General features: G+C 35.4%; 1 protein-coding gene across 1 annotated transcript in view; it reads left to right on the top strand.

The window, feature by feature from the left end:
• Positions 1-12,114, top strand: part of SCFD1 (sec1 family domain containing 1) — a 56,395-nt gene extending 44,281 nt beyond the window's left edge. Inside the window, exons 21-25 of the mRNA XM_075503067.1 lie at positions 874-926; positions 3,643-3,676; positions 5,006-5,071; positions 9,192-9,260; positions 10,229-12,114. Of these exons, the coding sequence (XP_075359182.1) occupies positions 874-926; positions 3,643-3,676; positions 5,006-5,071; positions 9,192-9,260; positions 10,229-10,252 (246 nt within the window). The 3' untranslated portion in view covers positions 10,253-12,114. The remainder of the gene's footprint in view (positions 1-873; positions 927-3,642; positions 3,677-5,005; positions 5,072-9,191; positions 9,261-10,228) is intronic.
• Positions 12,115-15,209: the final 3,095 nt, after the last annotated feature.

Here is a 15,209-nt window from a genome sequence, read left to right on the forward strand (position 1 = left end):
CAGAGATCTTGCATGTAGCACCCAGATGAAACCAGCTGTAGCCCTGCATGCAGTTTATCCACGAACTAAACTTCACAGTACCTGGATGAAAATGTAGTGTAGAAACAGAAGAAAGCCAAGTAGTTGTCAGAAGGAGTTACTAAGAAGTTTTGTTTTTCATCTGTAATAATTGGCAAAAGTCCTGCTTGTTGCCAATAAAAATATTGGAAGTGCCTCAGTGTTTTGTGTGAAGAAAAAAAATTTGTGTATAGTTTAGACAGTCAGACTTTTCAAATTCTTGTGGAACTCATTTCTTCTTCAAGAGCTTAATTTTAGTTTAATAGTAGTCATAAATCATGAAATGAAAAGGGTAAGTTACATAACAGTAGCACATTTTGCTCTATCTTGTATTTAGCATTCATTGCCATAGAAGTATTTTGTTTTATACTATTAAATCAATAGCAGATCTCTGTAACCTGGAAAATTTTAGCATTCATAACTAACCATGTGATGTTCCTCTAAAGCTGGTAACACCTTAATTTTTCTTTCTGCATACTACCTTTCTTTTGGGATTTATTATGCAACCAATGTATTTATTGGAAAGTGTGTAACAGTCAATTTTAGATGAACCGGAAACACAAAGCTCAATAGCACCCAATAGCTCTCTCACTGTTGTTTATTCTGTACTGGTTCAGTTATAATAATTGGTCTAGTATAATTACTGGTCTAATGGTCCAGTAATAAATATTACTGGACACCACGATTAATTTTGAATGATGTGACTGCTAAATGGGAAATGACGTTTGTTCGAATGATGTTTAATGTAATAGATACAAGCAGAAATTCATAAGCCAAAATTCTGATCTTTTGAGATAAAAACATGCTTTTTACTAGGAGACAGATGACTACCGGTATTTTGACCCCAAGATGCTACGAGGCAGTGACAGGTGAGTTTACTATGAGTTTTGCTTCTTTCCTTGTACCCTGTGAAAAGGTCAACTTAAGAAATCTGGTTTTATTTTACTTGCTGACTATGAGTAATCAATTTTAATCATTAATTCTAAGTCAAGACAGTTGGTGTTGAAGGAATTCACAGCGGGAACTTGGATCAACCAGATACATTTTTATAACACTGCAAAAAAAATCTTTGTTCCAGTGACTGAACATGCTGCTAACATGTACATCAGTTCAGTCACAGGAATGTGTACTAATATTTAGCAATAATAAATGTTAGAATTCTTTATAGTTGTACTGCTTGGTTTCTTTGAAACTTTGTGGTTTTTCACTGTTAAATTAAAAAATCATCGGATAGTGCACCAAAATTTATTTATTACTTTTTAAACAGTTAAAATTTTAATTTGAATACAACCCTTCTTTAGTAATTTGTTAATAACTTTGCAAAAAATAATTAAAAATTGTCTGCATTTGCTCTTGTTTAAGCAGATGCACATTTTATATTCGTGTACATATGAAGGGAGAGTTGGATGTAGTTTATTTTGCCAGTAAAAGAGAGGAGGAGGAATTAGACTAGAGGTTGATAAATTTATATCTTTTGCTTTATATCTTTGACCAATAACTGTGGCTGATAATCTCACCTCTTAATATCCTGGAAACGGAGAAGATACTTAATTTTAACATACCTTCTAAAAATAATTTTCATGTGAGCTGTGAGGAAACAATCGGCTCATTTAATTGCAGGGGTTTATTACAGGACGAATATGAATAAAGTAGGTCCAGACTTGGTTCTAGTTATTTGCATTAAAATCTGCCCCCACTTCCTCTATTCTTGAAACATGGAAAGTATATTTCTGACAGCATAAGTAGTAATAGGAAACAAATTTCAGATAATTTATAAGTTTTATTGGAAACTATTATTGCAGACTATATAATTTCAAAGATAAGCAGATTTTGAAAGCATCAAAGAAAAAAATTGCCGGTATTTTATGTTTCATTTTAATTGCAACTTTCATTGGTTTGTTATGCTTTTATGGCATTTTTGGAGGATTATGTGCAAAAGTGCAAAGATTTGTTTTATTAAAGCCAAAGGGTTTTTCTCATGTAAATGTGCATTTTTACCCACTCCATGTATTTCTTATGCTGCTTTAAACAATGTAAAGATATGCATTTACAGCAGTTCATAAATGTGCCATTCTGTGTAGCTATAATAATCATCATAGGGAAAAACTTTTAATTTCTGGTTTGGAATTTGTTTGGGTTTTTTACATAAACTCAGGTTATATTCCTTAAATCATATTTGAGCATAACAACAAAACTCTAGTATAGCCATATAGGGGTTTGTCTAATTCTCCCTTCAAATATTTATGTAGATGATAAAAAAACATAAGTTAGCTGGCTTGGCAAAATATTACTAGTTTAAAATAATAGTATCAAATACTATAATTAATGGAATGATATTAAAAAGTGACTAATTTTTTTTCTAACCTACTCCTGTTTTAAGAAATACTGGCATTTCTACCTATTAATTTTTAAATAGAGTAGGAACAGCATTACCGTAATTCAGCCTTAGCAAAACAGTAGCTTTGTATCCTGTGTAAAGCCTATGTCAAGTATAAACAGGCCTTGTCCTTTGAAAGGATGACACAAAATGTATGTAGATTTGTCATATCACAGTCAAACGACGAGAGAATGGGGCTAACGGTTCTACTTATGGGGAGTTTGTAGTATTCATGACATCAAAACAGCATGTTAGATAGCCATTCCCTCCTACAACCTGTGTTTCTGATACACTGGAATCTGTGTTGACTCAGTTGTTGTTGGTCACTCAGAGGAAACTTCTTGAAATAAGGGAAAAGATATGTTGAAGGGAAAAATGCAATGCTTTTAATCTGTTAGAACATAAGAAGTATTTGACTACCTGGGGCTGCAGGCCAGTACAGGGCAGGAAGGTCGTGATAGTGTGTGGATAGGGCAGGAGAGCAGACTGACCCTTCAGAGCTTTCTCTTTGCTTTTTCCCTTGCTCCTGAAGGTGCAAGGTGATGCAGGAAAAGAGGCTTCTCCCCCTCTCCCTGCTACCTCCCTGTGGCTAGGACTCTGTATTCAAATGGAGAGGAAGAGTCTGTACCACCCAAACTGTAACTTACCTCTTCCTCCTTAAATCATTTTAATCCTACTGTTGTTGCTGTGACCCCTGACAGCAGAACACATATCTGCTGCCTATAGTAGTTTTTGAGATTTTGAAGCGTCAGGAAGTATATATGCAGGCACTGCAAACTGACTAGCTTACCTAGTTAAGACTCCATTGGGCAGGATGTGTAAGTGTAATGAACGGTGCTAATGCTGATGAAATTTTTTACTCATTATATTTGCTCCTAGCTAGCAGCACTATAGTTAGAGCTTTTAAGCTCTAAAAGAAGTGTTGTCATAAAGCTTATGATTCAAACAGCAACCTTAAAACTGATGAAGTAAACTCCTATTTGCTCATGTATTCAGTCCTGTAGAATAAATGATTTTCCATAACACATCATTTAAGTAAAATACTTGGGAAAATGAATGCAGAAAGGCAAATATTGTTCCATTTTATATCTTTGCCTAATATTATATAGTATTCCATAAACACAATGTGTACGTGATACTTATTGTGCATATTTATATTAATGTCTAATAAAATTTAAGTTGTAGTTTGTTTGTGTTTCTTTTTATAGCTCAGTTCCAAGAAACAAAAATCCATTCCAGGAGGTAAGTCACATAGAAATTATTTTTCAATGTTCATCTGTTAAAAAAAAAATAAAATCCTGAAGTACCAGTCATTTTTGATGATCATGATTAAGAAAATGAGAGGTCTTGTTTGCAAAAGCCGCTTAGACTAATTATACCTAGTATTAATTATAATTAGCTTTTATTCTGAAGAAGTCTTTTCATCATCAAAGGACTATGTAAGCATTAACTAACACTGGAGAAAAAAAAATCTAGAAAATTCTTCTGGAGGTAATTACAGGGATTTATTAATATCATAATTGGTACTCAGCAATTTAGAACCCCCATTTTTATACCAGATCTTTAGAATGCTCTCTAGATTTAATCCTTTGTCCAGCCTTAAAGAGCAGTGTTGACCACTGATTTAAGTGACAGTATTTTAAACAGTATTTTAAACAGTATTTTAAACAGTCTCTGCAATTAAAGGAAAAAAGCAAAACAACAAATGTTGTCATTTTATACAAATGCCAGTAGCTTTCAGTATTTTTCAACATCAATATTTGCAAATAATAAAAGTCTTACTTATCTGATCTTACTACCAAGTTTCATAAGCAAAATCTTTGCCTTGGCAATATACAAACGTCTTGGATTTCTCTTGAAGTGTCCTAATTATCCTCCTGAACAAAAGAAATACCATGTGGTGTCATATATATGGCTAGCAGATGGTCATAGCAAAAATGTCAGTAGTAACATGAAGTCTATATAAAATTCATACAGTGTAGTCTAACAATTTTGGATACGTTAACAAATGTTAACAAAATGTTGCAAATACAGGGAACGTTAACAAAAGTGATGCAACTATTAAGTCTCCTTTTTCTATTCATTAATTGTTCCCTTTTAAACATAGCCCAGAAAATACTGATGGCCTTTACCTGTAATATTATAGATTATTACCAATAGTAAGTGGGAGAGGGAAAAATAATGAAAAAGTGTATTGTTTTATAACAAGTATTTTATTTGTGTCCCGAATTAATTCTTAAGCATCCATGGAAATATTTTAACTGTTCCTATGGACACTGGAGACATCTCTGCACAAAAAAGTAACATGTTGAAACTGTGTACGTTTCCAATATTTCTTAGTAGAAGATAGTGACATGTTAAAAGCTCTCAGCTTGCTATTCTGCATCCTACTAAAACTCTTCTATTATCTTCTTTCAGGTAGGAAGCTAGTGGTTCTGTATCCAGTTCTTATTAGACTGCAGTGTGATTAGGATGATATTTGCTGTAGGTTTAATGATTTGGTATATATTTTACTACTGAAATGTTAAGAATTTGAATGCATACTCTGATTATGTGTGTGTTGCCTTTTAGGCGATAGTGTTTGTAGTTGGAGGAGGCAACTATATTGAATATCAAAATCTTATTGACTACATAAAGGTATGTGCACTTCTGTTGGTTGTAGTCTATAACTTACTGATAGAAACCAGTTTTAGCAGGCTTTCTGTAACATTTAGTATTTAGGAGATCAAGTCTATGAGATTAGTCTTAACATCCTTATTATATACAGAGTCTGGGGAAAAAAGTATGTAAAAATCATTAGAAAATATGGGTTATTAATTCAGACCAACAAAGAGTTACTGGTTTGGTATTTTTGCTCATGTCGCACTTTTGAATTGAGTAAATAAACTGCATTCTGCTTTATTTTATCTTCATACTCACTAACGTGGTTGAAAACTGTCAGCACATGTAGCTAACTGAATTAACCTGTCTTCTGTACAGATACATCAAATGCTTTAGTTTGGCTGTTCGTATTGTTTCAGAGTCCTGTCACTAGTTTTCGTTTGCTGTTGTTAAATAAAGCAGCTGTAGCGTATCATAGCCTTGAAAGTAAGGAACTACTCAGAATTCTCTGGTTTTCATCAGTCTCGCAAAAGAGATACTACAGTGCTTTTTCATACGCAACTTAGCAATATGAAGTCAGTTCAAAACAAGGCCTGCAGATAACAGTATCTTATTTTACAACACTCTCACTTGAGCATAATGTCTGTTGTTTCAGAAGCCAACATAATGCAAATACTATGCTATCTGTCAAAGCAAATATCAGATTGGCATCAATATCTAAGCATTTATTATTTACCCACATTTAGATGTTTTTGCTAATGAGTTAATGGAAGCTCATTCTTGATATGCTGCATCATTTGATTCTATGTAGAAATCATAAGAGGTGTCATATGCACAAAGAAGAAAATATGTAACCAACTGTGTAATGCTGGTTTAACAGATTTAATTTCTCTGGTTCCAGCTGGCCATCCTAGCAGAACACATGTATACCAAAAATCAGTGGATGGAGAAAAGTAATTACAGCATTACAGTTCTTCAGGGGCAGGGGTGAGATTCAAGCCCTTTCCAGGAATAAAAAAAAAACAAAAACAAAAGGAACTCTGATAAAATGTTGAAGTAGGTAATACATTATTTAAGAGCAGCAGCATACCATACTTCCTTCCTCATCTTAACCTTGTTCATGGTATGATTGTCCTGTCCTGTGATGGACTGGATTGAGGATTTTCATACAAAAGAATAATTACAGAGCACTAATCACTGAAAAACACTTCTTCCACAAAACAAGCATGTGAGAGTTTTATGTCCAGGTAAATCCTGAAGAACATGAAGTCAGAACATGTGTGCTGAGTTGTTTTCCCCCTCTAACAGGCAGCCATTTTGGAATAGAGCTGGTCTGGATAGGGGAAAGGAGAGGAAGAGGAATATAAGTTAAAGAAATTATGTAGGCTCAGCTTAGCACCTACTTAGCACCTATCACTATTCTTGATAACTAATTATAGCATTCAGTGGGGCATCTGTCTGTAACAGAGCGCGTTGTCAAACTTTTGGCTTGCTCCTTAGCTTACCCAAAGCCACTTCAGGTGCCATATCAATTCAAAAGACACCCAGCAACAAGTGTATTTGTGATGTATATTTGTTACTTCCTACTAAAATAAAACTCTGAATCCCCTAGAGGCTAATACACTTCTCTGATATGTGGCTGCATACTGACTGCAGCTGAGATTTGCTGTGGGTGCATATATGTATATATACAGAGCATTTGTATGATGACAAGTTAAACACTCGGCACTTCATACAAAGTGGCAGGAAGCTGAAGCTTCTAAGGAATAAGAGGGCCAATAGGAGGTCATTTGGTAGACAGATGGAGAGGACAGAAGAGACTGAAAACTACAGGAATGGTAATGTTAGACCTTATGGAGAGTCAGAAGTTGGACGTAGTTTTTCTTCTTCTGGAACCCATGGACAGACGTTTCTTCATCATCAGTTGTCAGGGCTGAAGGGTGCTCTATGTTTCTCCAATCAGGCTGCATACTTGGTCAGTGGGAGATGACCTCCCAAGACTCCCTCACCTTTATTCCACTTAGCCATTTGCTCTTGAAAACACAAGAAAGGTTGATGAAAGCCTTAATTCCACCTCCCCCCCCCCCGGAGACTTGTCTGCCTCTCCCAGGTGACTCTTACAGGCTTATCTAATAAAATTTGCTTTTCCATGTGGTACACTTCCAGCATCTGTTGTTTCAACAGATGTAGCCTATTAATTATTCTAATATTCAGTCAGTCTTCCTCCAGAATAAAAAAAGAGAAAAATCAACAGCTCTGTTCTTGCAAGCAGATACCACAAAGATTTTATTCACTGTTTTATTTTTCTAAGCACTATCTGTTTTGCCAGTTTGCCTCTGAAAGCACAGAGAAAGTATTTTAAAACTTTATAAAACAGGAAGCAGTGCTCATTCAGCTTTGACAGTCTGGGGGTTTTTGTAGGAGAATTAGGAGGAAACCTCAAATCCAGTTATTTGCAGTTCTGTGCTGGAATGGACTATCTCACACTGTCAAAAAGCAAATGTTTCTAATGTCAGTAATGGCTGATGTTCATTGTGCCTTAAAATAAATATATTGGCCAAGTTCAGTTCAACCTGCTGAAAATGTGTCACCAAAATTGCAAGCCATAGGGAGCCTCCAGGAGGAGGCTAGCATACTATTTTGTACAAAAGAATTTAGGAAGTCCTTTAATTCCCTTTTGTAGATGGTTAGAAAGGTACTGCTTGATAATCTCTTCCAATCTACCTGTGATAGACATTATCATTTATTACAAGAAATTTAAATCCAGCATAGTTTTTCAGTCATTAAAAAATACTGGACTTTGAAGAGTACTGAGGTTGGTTTTTTTTTTTTTAGATGTTAAGCAGTTTTGACTTGGCTCCAATTATTGTTTGGAGATATAGCTCTTTGTTTGAATGGACTAAGTAATTAACTTTAAAGGCATATAAATTTTAAAAATTACACTTTTAGAACAATATATATGACAGACTGGAAGGGTACATTAATGTATTTTAGAGCTGCCTGAAAGGCAACAGTCCCATTTCACAATTATTTGTATAGTTTAAAATTTTTTTGTGTACTAGGCAGAAACAAATGCTTTCATACTACTGAAAGTGGTATGACTACAGCAGTCATACTACTGAAAGTGGAATCTGTCAAAATACCAGTTTAGATCAAAACAGACCTGTTGAGGCATCAAGATTAAAAAAAACTGGCCTGAAACATGGGAAGATGCAAGCTCAAGATCCTGCTCAGCGACGAGAATAGCCGATTACCACAAACCACTCAAATTAATAAAAATGAGGACTTGAACCAGGATTACCATCTCCCCAATTAGCGTGTGACCACCAGCTAAGGACTGCTTGAATCTGCTTCTGTTACTTTCTGCTGAAACAGCACAACTGGTAATATACATGAAACAAAATCATTTTGTCAAGGCTTATGTTCCTATTTTGCTCTTTAATAAGTAAGTTTTACCTAACTAATATGGGAAAATGTGAAATAATGTAACAGTGAAACAGATTTCTCAGGCCTATGCTTGAACTTTGAGGAACCATGGGATTATTAGCCCAACACTGGAAATAAACCCAATCTGAAACTATGTATTACTTAAACTAATTTTCACTTCCAAAATGCTAACATAGCATTTTGGTAGCCTTACTATCAAGCGAATACTGTTATGCATCCAATTGAAATCAACATAATGTTTTGTTTCAGAATCCCTTTACAAAAAAAAGTGCTGTTTTTAACATAATCATCATATGGAAATCAATTACAGATTGAAGTTCTCAGGCTCTAACACAACAGAAACAGTAAATACGTTGTTACTATTCTTAGTGTAGTGCCCAGTTATTTCAGGGGGTAGGGTTTGCTCAACTACGGTTGTTAGCTTCCCCAGGCCATTCATAGATACGTCAGAGAACTTAGCATTCTAGTGAGTTTAAATGTGTAAAATGCCCTGTTTTTTCCACTTTCTTTCTGTCTCTGGTCTCTCATTTTCCACTTCAGTGTAATTACAGGTTTTTTTCCTCTGGTGGAACAACTATTCTTTTTCCAGCCAAAAGTGTAAGACTTCAACATCATCAAGACTTTTTTTTTTTTTTGGTATACAGTTAGTTTAAGCCACTTCTGCTACTCTGTTAAACACTTGATTTCTTCCTGTCTTTTCTTTTTTTAGGGTAAGCAAGGCAAACATGTCCTGTATGGCTGCAGTGAACTTTTTAATGCAACACAGTTTATAAAACAGGTAGGTACCTTTGATAAACTCTGTAATATTTATTACTTCTGTAACAGCATGTTGACTTATTTACATTTACATCTCTCCATGAATTTTTACAAAAAAAAAAAAAAATTAATTTGTTAAAGATTAATACATGTTCTTGTTACCTATTTTCACTTGATTGACACAGGGGTTTGGAGTCATTATTTTTACTTAACTTTTGAAGGCCTATATTGTCAATGTGAGTTCACAGGTAATGCAGGTGAACAGGTTCATAATAATTGCCTTAACATAAATCCTAAAAAAAAAAAAAAAAAAAGACTCAGTTCTTGATACATTCACAAATAGCATGTCTTTCCAGGCTATTCTAGCGACTTTTACAAGTTAAAAACTACTATTCAACTGTGATCTTTAAACCTTTGTCCTAAATTTTGCTATTTGTAAATACTGGCCTAGATGTTGTCCATACCTATACAAAAATCAATCTTTTAGTGCTGTTAAAAACATTATCATCACCATCATTACTTCTCTATGCCTCATTCCAATACAAATGCAAAATAAAAATTATTCACGTTGGTCAGCAAATAGCAGCCCTTCAGTAGCTGTCACTACCTATGGTTTTACTTCCTACTAAAATGAGAATAAATTGTTATTCAAAACTACATTTTAAAGAACTAAATTAGTTCTTATTGCACTTGAAGGAGACAAAGGCTACTTATCAGCTTATAACTCTTCAGTCAGCTTAATTAACTTTTTTGTTGACTTGACTGTGTACGCTGCACCTTTACCTGTGAGATTTATTGAAATCTTAAGATTTGAAGCTCAGATCCTCTCCTGTAAGGGTATGCATTAAATATTCTATTACCAGCTTACTTTTCATTGTAAGAGACAAACAAAGCTTATAGAACAGAAATATTTATTGTATGAACTGGATATTAGTTTGACTGAAAGAGTAAGATTAGCAGCCTAATGGTTTTCTGTCTCTTCATGTTTAGCTGTCCCAACTTGGCCAGAAATGAAACACCATTACCTGGATGGCAACGTGACAACAGGGAGTTGTTACAACACTCAGATATCTTCATATCTATAATTTTGTCATTATATTAAAACTTAAACCCATTTCATTAATATGATAACTTTTAAAAAAATCTGTAATTAATACGGTGTGTATATCAACATTTCAGAAATAAACCTTAAAACCTGCTATATTTTTGGTGGGGGTCAGTTTCACATTATTACATTCTAAATGCAGTATTAGCTACAGTATATGACAGAGCTGGCTGAAAAGCATAGCATTTTCAAAGTTCTTATATATAGTTTCTGTTACAGTAAACAAAGCAATAGCTTGAAGAAAACCTCAAGTCTGTCTTTAGGAGATGTGTTCTTCTTGAAAGCCAGACTATCTTTATTTAACAAAATTGAAAAGGACAAAACTGCCTTTTAGGACCACAGACAAACAGGCTTAATGCAAGAGAACTACTACTTCTAGTTCTTACCCTTTTATTTTACCAAAATCATTATAGTTTTACTTAGATTTGTGCAGTCTTTGCTTGATGGTCCAAAGATGTACTTGAAGATACCTTCAGTACAAGTTTCTGATACAGTAATTTAACTTTTCTCTTAAGGTTAAGAGAAAATTGTTTGCCTACACAGTCACAGTTTCAAACTGTAACACTGTGAAGTCTTTAATAATTTTCTTCTGCACTTTTATTGTAACTGCTTTGATTGTTATGTTTGGGGAGAAACCAAGTCACACTCACAGAACAGCTCTTAACTGTTTTATAAGCACATATTTAAGATACAGTTTTTAACAATTGCATTAGGTAGGGGCGGTTTAGTAGTTTAAAGAATCTCATGATATAATGAAGTTTTGCCAGTAACGATAGCTCTGGAGAGCGCATACAGGAACTGAGAAGTAACAAAAGTTCTTTATAGATGTAGGTCTCTGCCTCTAGAAATATCCTCTCTGGGAACAGCACTGCTACTGGTGAAGCATAATATGTCTTCAAAATGAGGCCTAACATACTCAAAGTGAAAAGAAAACATTTGTTGTGGGTTTATTAACAAACTGTGAGATGGTAAGAATTCCTTTCTTACTGTAAATTTTTCACCAGTGTTTTTTGCACTGTTCTTCAATGTTGAATGTTAATTTTGCTCTAAAGGCAATACTTTTTCCCCAGCTAGTTTTTTTTCAGAACATCTATACAAGAAATGTAGTTGATCTATTCCTTAAAAGTATCACAATAAAAATATACATAATCTAGACCATATTATCAAAAAGCTTAAGCTACTCCACACTACTACTATAAACTTCTAACTTTGCCAAGTCAATAAATGTATGTATTGTGGTGTTAGTTATAGTTGTTGTATGTGAGCACTCTCCCATACTTCAATCAGCAAGGACTCACTGTGGCACATGCAATTTGTTATTCTAATTCCCTATATATGCTATATTTGTTAGTAAAAACAAGGTCAAAGTGCATTTGGAAAAGAAAATGGCATTTAAGGTGTTTACTGCTTCCTGTGGGAGTTCGTTCCAGGAGCTTGAAATAATCCATCCCCAAGAAAACTGTGCTTCCTATACAAACCTTGCAGCTGACAACCAACTTCTGAAGAATCTGCTGGCTTTTTGTCCGGATCTTGTGGCACCCTGTGATACGATGGACTCTGCTCATTTAAACCAGGAGCGCTCCTAAATCACAGCTTACAGAATTTGCTGTTTCAGTAAACTATGTAAAGATAGCAGAAATTACTTCGGTGGCTGTGTTCAAAAGCTTAATTTGCAGTCCTTACACTGCCTCTGGAGACAGGTTTCATTTGCACCCAGCTTTATAGCTGGCTCTTCAGGTCTGTTGTGTGAGCATGCACTGGTCAATTTGGGTTTTGTTTTTTTAAAAAAAAGAATAAATACAATTTTAGTACTTCAAACATTCTTCTCTTTCTTCTCCAAACTAGTTTTTCTGGTTTTGTTGTATTAGTAGTCCTAAAGCTCTCTGTTACCATTAAAATCTCAGGTTTACCACTCTATCTCTGTAACAGCGTGCTCCTCATGCTTCTTCCCTTCTGACACAACCTGAGTTATGGCATGCTGGTTTTTGTTACGTGGCCCTTTTCCCTGAATACCTCTTGTGGAATTAGGAACGTAGAAGGTTGTACAAGAAGTCTCCATGGTTAATCTAGAGGCAAACAATGTTAAAAGTAAGCCGGCTCTTTGTCAAGCTTACTCAATTTATAGCAAGTCACTATGCCCTTCACATCCTCCAGGGTCTCTCAGAGGCCTGTGCTTAAAGGAGGGGACTCGCCTGGCTCAGCAAGTCTTAAGTAAAATAGTACCTGCAGCATTCACGTTGCTAATAAATATTTTAGGTGGCTGCATGGAGGACCAGGGAGTTTTGGAACTTTTCTTGCCTCTTCTTTGTTAATAAACCTCAGGCAGGGCTGGCTGGCGGGGCAACACCGATGGCAGCGCCAGCCTCTGGCACAGCAGCTCCAGTTTCTGTGTCTCAGGACTGGCAATTCTTCACTGGGATCTACCTTCCCATTTAGGTAAGTAAAAGCAGCACAAGGCTGAGTTTCAAGTGCTGTACTTGTTCTCAGGAAGAAAATAAGCAGTCTGGTCTTCACCTGTGGAAAATTGGCACATCTGTCTTTCAGGTAGTATAGATGAATCTTACAAATGGTTGCGAATACTTGTCACTTAAGAAATAATTCAGTTTGAAAAGATAACCCTTTGCTTGCTTTCTTGTTTTAATCTGAAGGTTTTAGAATATTTAGATGGATATTTTGTGAATTAATGATGAATCTAGTGCCTTGGGTTTTCAGAATTAGACACTTTTAAAAAAAGAAAAAGTAGCAATAAAAAAGGAAACAATCAGAATGAGGAAAAGAAACCTCTGGAGACCACCACTTGATTTGAATGCCCTTACTAGTATAACGCTATCTGATACAAATCAATATTTCTTTCCTATGTTAGAAGAAAATTTTGCCAAGATTGATGGTGTTTACATCAGTCTGAATGGAATGCAAAATAGCAGCCTTTTCCCAAAACACACCGGTACTTCAGATAACAGGGACGCTGCTATCATTCACAGTTACAGATCCAGCACCGCTCTGCATACAAAGCTCCATGACTAGAGTTGAAAAAAGCGCAGCACTTATCTTTTCACTCAAGTGATACAGTCCAAAATGGAATTGCTTAATGGTTAGTCCAGTGTGTTGACTGGAGCAATCCTAAGGGTAAAAGGTTTATAAGTAGGTACATAGGTACTATTTTCAAAACTATCACAACTGAGTTCTTCAGATCTGAAATAAAAAGTGTTGGGCCAAAACAACCTCTTATCCCTTGTTTACTGACAGTCAGTGGAGAGACCTACTCGCTCTCTTTGGTTGGATGATTCCTTAGTTACTACTCGTCGCTGACAGATGGCTCTGGCTCATAGAAAGTCAAGCCTGATCAGTGTTCTAGTGTTACGGAAATATTAGCCACAGTGGCAATGATTTCTCGATAACTTCAGAGATCAGAGAAAATGTTAATAATTTTCTTGCAGTGAATCGGTAGATGATTTGACCCACTTCTGTTTTGTGTGGAAATGGTTTAGGGACCCTACTCCATGTAGCAATCTCAGTCATTTTCAGCAACATTCAAATATATTCTGCTCCTTAATATGGTCACATGCCACTGAGACACACATGCCCTCCCTTCGAAGGCACCCAAAAATCTGCATAGTTAATCTACCACTGCATCTTTTTTTTTTTTCTAAAATTATAAACCCTTAGGTAGTTCAATTGCCACAAGAAGTTGAAATTCTAATTATAAAATGTGTAGCTTTCCCTTTATCTCTGTCTTTCCCCTTGTGAAAACCAAGCAGGACCAAATTTTACATTTTTTTAGATGTTACATTGAGCTTACCCCAGGTCCTTCTCTTAATTGCATAGGTTGGCTTTCTTGGTTTGGCAATGGAAGAGTGGTCTTTGTCCTGTGAAACCAGACACATCCCCAAAAGCCTCAGGACTATCAGTCCTGAGCCCTATTTCAGTCTTCCCATCTCATGCGCGTGCATCTAAGGGGTAGATCATATGCATAATGCTTTTAAAGAAAATTGCATTTTAGCACCTCAGCATGGACACGCAATGTAACTATGATTTGCTGCTCCAAATTCTTTCTTGTATTATGTATGTATCATGAAAATAAATGGATGAGAATTAACCTGGATGAAAATGAAGTGCCAGAGAGGGGTGTAGCTTCCCTTACGAGAATTGGTGTGTATTCTTTCCATATTTGCTGGGAGATTTTGTTTTCGATTTTGTAGTAATGACCTGAATATGTATTCAATTCTCCATAGTGTTTCCTATAGCTAAAACCGTTCCCCTCCCTTTTTCTCCCTCCCCCAAATAAATTTATAGTATCTTTCCTCTACATATAAGCCTTCCAAGGCTTTGAAATTATACTGAAGATTTAGTTTTAACAAATAATGGGATTAGTCCTACTCCATTTTGGGGAGTAAAATTACACAGGTCAACTCAAATAGTTTTTTTGTGGTGGACTTAACTGAGCTGTTTAATTTACTCCCTGAAATGAACTAGGACCATTTGTACGTTCAGCTACAATGGCAAAGCTTTCTCAGTTCTTACTGCATCTCTGACAAGGCGAATAATTGCAAGACCTTGTATAAGGTGCCAAATTGGGCATCAGGAGCTCTGCTCTGAAATGTTTATTACAATGCAAGCATAGCATTAAATTGATTTAAAAATAGAATCCAAGCATTCAATCTGATATATGCCTCTCAAAAGACTTTTTAAACCGTAAATCAACACATACCATTTTTATCTTGTTTCAAATGCAAATAACTATGTTTATACACTTTTTCTAGACCACAAATTCAACCTATTTCATATGGTGCATATAAGGGCAACATTTTCTTCCATCTGTAAATCCCTTATGATTGGTGTCTTCCTACTTGGTTTGTTCGTTCTTTT

This window comes from Mycteria americana, chromosome 5, assembly GCF_035582795.1.
Source record: "Mycteria americana isolate JAX WOST 10 ecotype Jacksonville Zoo and Gardens chromosome 5, USCA_MyAme_1.0, whole genome shotgun sequence".
Classification (NCBI taxonomy): domain Eukaryota; kingdom Metazoa; phylum Chordata; class Aves; order Ciconiiformes; family Ciconiidae; genus Mycteria; species Mycteria americana.